The sequence below is a fragment of the Solanum dulcamara genome, chromosome 11 (assembly GCF_947179165.1).
Source record: "Solanum dulcamara chromosome 11, daSolDulc1.2, whole genome shotgun sequence".
NCBI lineage: Eukaryota > Viridiplantae > Streptophyta > Magnoliopsida > Solanales > Solanaceae > Solanum > Solanum dulcamara.
This window is the reverse complement of record NC_077247.1, coordinates 20,515,767-20,521,802: the sequence shown is the minus strand read 5'-3', so window position 1 is coordinate 20,521,802 and position 6,036 is coordinate 20,515,767. Positions and strand designations below refer to the sequence as shown.

At 39.4% G+C, this 6,036-nt stretch overlaps 1 protein-coding gene across 2 annotated transcripts in view; it reads right to left on the bottom strand.

Annotated features, from left to right (window-relative positions):
- Window positions 1–467: 467 nt before the first annotated feature.
- Window positions 468–6,036, bottom strand: part of LOC129875226 (cation-chloride cotransporter 1) — a 38,955-nt gene continuing 33,386 nt past the window's right edge. For both annotated transcript variants that reach the window (XM_055950673.1, XM_055950674.1), the window contains one exon: window positions 468–1,754. In XM_055950673.1, coding sequence (XP_055806648.1) covers window positions 676–1,754 — 1,079 coding nt within the window. In that variant the 3' untranslated portion in view covers window positions 468–675. The remainder of the gene's footprint in view (window positions 1,755–6,036) is intronic.

The following is a 6,036-nucleotide window of genomic DNA, read 5'->3' as shown; positions in this document are numbered from 1 at the left end:
ATAGTCTTAAAATATAGACACAGTTATCAAAAAAATATATATATAAAATCTGTTAAGTCATAAGATTCACGTGCAACCAGAGACTCGTAAAAGTAGCATATCAATGACATTCCAATTTCGTCCCTGTGAGGATGACAAAAGGCAGCAGATTTCCTCTTATATTTGGTACAGTATTATTATTTTTTTTTAACAAATAATTCCAAAGAAAATCAATTGAACAACGTTGACCAATTTTTCAACAAAATCTGCCCAAAGGTTGGAGAAGAATAGGACTTAGGAGTGCAACACAACGATGCAAGCAAAAAGATTGAGGCAAAGGCAATAACAAAAACAACTAGAGAAATGATTATACGCTAGCTGAGATTGATTCATTAGAACAATGTACTTTAACCAACTTGAGATTCATCAATAACGAGATATTCTATTTCAACGTATTCTTAAAAGATTAATTAATAATCAGCTAGAGATTCATCGATAACAAAAATTTCTTTCCCCAAATATTCAGTTTCAAAAGAATTAATGATACAAAAACTATATTGTACACCCACCTCCAGGAGAAAAGAGAAAAACAACAAAAGGATGACAGAGAAAGTAACAAATTGAATTGAATGGAAACTATCAAAATAAAGCAACAAAGAGAAAGGCGGTAAGAAGGAAGCGTATGAACAGAACTACCTACGTAAACAAAGTGACAACATCTCGACGATATCCACGAACTATCAAGAGCCTGGGTACATTCTCAACCAACAGGTCCATGTATTCCATGTAGAAAAATGCTGGATGATTGGCAGGAGGAGGAGGAAGACTTACAAACACAACTGCAGCCATCCTCGAGTATTTTAGAATCGTCGAATTCAGCTTCAAAGTGGTATACAGGAATTTCTCAACTTGCTGCTCATTGACAACCACTGGCTTTCCATCAGCCATCAAAGGAGTCTTATCCCTCTCCGCTCTCTCTTTCATCTCTCCCAGATAACTAGCTATTCTTCCCTGAGCTGCACTGAATGCTTCAATAGATTCTTGCTGCTCCCCTTGGCCTTCCCATGACTTCATGGAAATGACAATTACCTCAGCTTGCATCCGGAGGTCATAAAGAAATTTCTTTACATCAGCCTTGAGTCCCTCTGCATCAGAATCTTCCTCAGCAATGCAGAATACCTGAATCTTACAGCCCTCAAAGCTATCTTTGGTGAGAAGCAGCTGAGATAGCAACAGCATAAGACCACCATCTCTGACTATCCAGTACAAATCAATGGTTCCATACTGTCTTTGATACTCATTAGGCCATTCATCCAGACCCTTCACAATAACTACTGCCTTGTTTGCGACAATGCAGTCATTTATTATTCCAACAAAGGTAGCAGGAATTTCAGTCAAATTTTCACGCCGCCATATCTCAGGGTACCGCATAACAATAATGTTTGGCTTGAGATTCCCAAGACCCATAGTCTGAACAATGCCTCTAAAGCCTTCTGACAAGTTGGGAGCAACAACTATTTCTGCTACACCTTCACATTGCTTGTAGTCGATATACGTACTTAGCTGCTTGCAAGCTGCCTTGGCATCCTCAGCACGCTCATGGTAGTCTCCATCTGTAATAGAAATAAAGATGGACATTCCCCTGCCCTTTTTCTTCATACAGTTTGCAAAGTCTGCTAGCTTGGGATGACAAGGTACATTTTCTGGCAGCTTGCCCCATGGACGACAAAATATGAGGGGGATAGGGTACCAATTTTTGGGATGTACCTGACTTGCTGCATTTACAATTGGATGTTAAATGCATCTCATTCTGGATGTCTACAGGCAGTGTAAGTTCACAATAATAACCTTTTCTTGAGAAAATTGAAGATATTGCCAAGAAAAAAAGATGGAAATTCTTCAGTTTCTGTTATTTGCAACTAACAACAGAGCATTTTGCAGCATATTTAAGTTAAATAGGTGCATTTCCTACTACTGTAATGTTTTCCAAGGATATGGAAAAGGAAAACATAGAGGCCTTTGGATGAATATTAATAGGCGATCTGTTTAACCAGGATAACGGCTTACAAGACTTCAACTATATGATGCTTACTGAATAGGAAAAAAATATAAGATGGTATTTTCCTTCGGTGCACCAAACCTTTTTTTTTTTTTTGCAGTAATAGATAATTGACTATTTACGCTTGTTATAGACAACTTGCTAAAAGTTAACACAAGTAGTTTCACTTAAAAATTGGAAGTTCTTTCAAGTTTGAACTCATGATTATACAATAATAAATTCATGGAATACAATTAACTTCCAAGTTTCACTGGTGGTAAAATGGTAGACACGAGAGACTCAAATCTCACGTTAAAGACCCTGGAGGTTCAAGTAGTCTCTAGTAAACCAAAGTCATCATTTAATAGCTTCAATTTCTTCTTTACAAATAACAAATTGAAGATCAAGTTACGAAATATTTCATGATGCCAAAACACAATGACCGAAAATCCTACTAGGAGAGACCAAATAACAAAACTCAAAGGTTTTAAAAATGCTCTCAGACACGCTTCCCGAGGCTAGCCAACTTTCAATCTGAAACCAAACTTCATCACGTCCCGGGGGTCTCTTTCCGCAACCATGGCCGGAAAGATATCAATGGGGGATAACACCATCTTTTATAATGCGGGTTTCAAGTCTTATGAAATCACCAGATGTAAAGAAGGAGCAGAAACATGGTATGAGTGAACCAAAAGCAGCAGGAATTTAATGAGAGTGAAGATTAGCATTAAAGTACTGAAATGGCAAATCTCAGTATTTATTGAGGCGTCGAAGGTCCAAAGGAAATCTATTAAAAGATGGAAAGTAAAGGACTTGTATTCTGAATTCTTTTGCACCTTTAAATACAATGAAAATGGCAGATATGTCAGTTTTATTGCTATTCAAGGACAAAGTAAAGCGATCATTATTACACCGGAATCTTCTTACAACGGGGGATGGGGAAACATTGCTCATAAAATAGCAAAATTCACCTATGAGCCTACAACAGAGCAGAAAGCACAATCTAAAAAAGGGAAGCCACTGGGAACATCCTTCAGGGAGGCAATAACGAACAATAGATGGAAGACAGAATCCACGAAGAAGGCGAACATATTGGTGGAAGGTGATAGCTTAAAAGTGGGGAACGCAACATCGATATCGGAGACAGATCTTCTTAAGAGATGTATTGTCGGTAAATTTCAGAGCGCACTTCGAGAGATACCAACCCTCAATGATGTAAGAAGGTGGGCTTGCAACACTTGGAAGTCAGCCATAGGAGTCGGTGTTTTCTCCATGAACGACGGGCACCTCCTGTTCGAGCTACCCACAAAAGTGGCAGCAGAGCAGGTCATGGCAGGAACATGGGTGTGGAAGAAGATGAATCTGAACCTAGTGGAGTTCAACCACTGGTTGCCGGAAGGAAGAAATAGTGAGAGACTGGGTGTGGATAAGAGTGACGGGTTTACCCCTAAGCCTATGGTCCCACAAAATCTTCAAGCTTATCGGAGATCAGTGTGGGGGCTTCATCGAAGAAGAGGAAGAAACAAACCTCAAAAATCACATGAACTGGGCACGCATCAAGGTGAAGGGTGATGGGAAGATGGTTCCGAAGGAGATCGAAGTCATTAGTGATGGTTTTGTGTACACAGTACCGATCTGGTGTGAAGCGCCAGTGACTTTCAGAAAGGAGGAGACGAGGAGAGAGGAACAACACTATGGATCGATGGGCAATAAGGGTTTCTTTTCCTCTTTAGTGATAAACTTGTGGATGAGTCAGAACACCACGCGGGGACCTCGACAGCTGGCAAAGTTTTGAATTGGAGGTCACGTGATTCCACACGTGAGGCAAACAGAAAAGGAAAAGGACCTTTATTAGCTGTAGCAGGCCAGCTTAAGAGAAAAGAAACCTTGGGCCCAAATTTTCTAGGCCCAAAAAAGCAACAACAGAAGAATTCTGCAGCCCATGTTTTTGACATATAGCCTGTTTGAATTGATTTATTTTTAAGCAGCTTATAATTTAAAAACTGCTCAAATATTTGTTTTTTTGACTAATAAGCTGTTTTCAACTTATAAACTGCTTAAAATAATTTCATCCAAATAAATTCAACTATTTATTGGGCTTATTTTAAGCACAAAATAACTTTAAGTTGGTCAACCAAATACTCAAAAAAAAGCTGAAAACAACTTATAGGCAGCTTATAAGTCAATCCAAACGGCCTCATAATAAATATCGAGATACAAGCAAACTTGTCTCGGATAAAAACCCACAATAGCTTTGAGGAACTGGGGAATCAAGATACGGGAGAATTAAACAAGTCCAACGGCGACCAGGAGAGTAGAAAAGCAATGGAGGAAGATGCTCCAGTGATCATAATTGAAAGCACAGAGATGGAGAATCAAGTAAAACCAAATCGCACAACTGAAGATACAAGGAGAAAATAATGGAATTTTTCCAGAAGACGCAATCCCTCTAAAGATTCTATTACCAACGGAAGATGACACCAACCCAACAAGTATTCCTACTTGGATTAAGCAACATATAATCAAGTTGATTACTGAATTTGGAGTAGATTTTAGAGGATGTGAAGAAAAAGCAGAAGATTTATTTATGAAAATAGATAGCAACAAGCAGGAAAACAGAGGAGGGAAGGGGGAACTGACTGTAGTAAAAAAGAAAGGAGTCAATAAATTGAAAGGCTTGGAGTTGAATACAAAATTTATGAGTTATGGAACTAGAAGTAGAGGAGGATATCTGGCGATAGGAGAATGATGAAGCGCAATATTGTTTCATGGAATGTTAGGGAGATGAATAGTGTGACGAAAAGGGTTGTATTAAAAAATATCTTTAACACCTGGAAGGCAGATGTGGTCTGCTTTCAGGAAACCAAGGTAGAAGGTGAGATCACTGCTATAATCGGAGAAGTTTGGGGCAACAGATCGGTTAATTATGCCCAATTAGAGGCCAGTGGGACTAGAGGAAGCATAGTCATAATGTGGGACAAAAAGAGTTTGGGAGGGGGAAACTAGTAGTGTAGGCAAGTACTCTGTCACTTGCAGTATCAAAGGGAAGTGCCAAGATTTCAATTGGCATCTCACATGAGTCTATGCTCCAAATGATAGAGAGGAGAGGGATGAAACTTAGTGGGAGATTGGTGCAGCCAGGGTTCTAATCTCTGGACCTTGGGTTCTTTGTGGAGATTTCTACACAGTTAGATACCCTTCAGGGAAGAAAAATTGCATCAGAATCAACAAAGGCATGACAGATTTCTCGGATTTTGTTGAAGACACGGAATTGGTGGATATTGAGTTATCCGGGGGAAAGTACACATGGAAGAAAGGGGACAATCACACAACAGCAGCCAGACTGGATAGAATCCTATTTTCTGAAGAATGGGAAACAAATTTCAGAAATATCAGGTAAAACATCCTACATAGAGAGACCTCAGACCACTCTCCCATTATGCTACAATGTGGAGAATGGGAAACCACAAGGTCATATTTCAAGTTTGAAAACTGGTGGCTAAGCACAGAGGGGTTGTCAAAGAGTGGTGGGAGTCTTTTCAGATTCTCAGGGAAACCAGATTTTGTGTTGGAGACAAAACTCAAAGCACTAAAAGGGAAGTTGAAGGAGTGGAGTAAGACTACTCATGGGAACCTGGGGGCTCAGAAGCAGAATTTTTTGAGACAACTAGCTGAATTAGAACAGATTCAGGAGCACGGATCTTTAGAGACGGATGAAATAATAACTAGATTAGCTCTAACTATGGAATTTGAAGATATAGCAAAAAGGGAGGAAATTGCTTGGAGACAGAGGTCCATGGCTACATGGTTAAAGCAGGGGGATAGAAACACTAGGTTCTTCCATAGAACTGCTTATGCTCACAGAAGAATGAACACAATTACAAAGTTGAAAGTGAGGAGAAATTCTGAGTAATCATGAAGAGGTACAAGAGGAGATAGTTACCTTTTATGAAAAGCTCTATTCAGAAACAGAAGACTGGAGGCCACACCTGGAAATGAGGAATTGCCCTATGATTGGA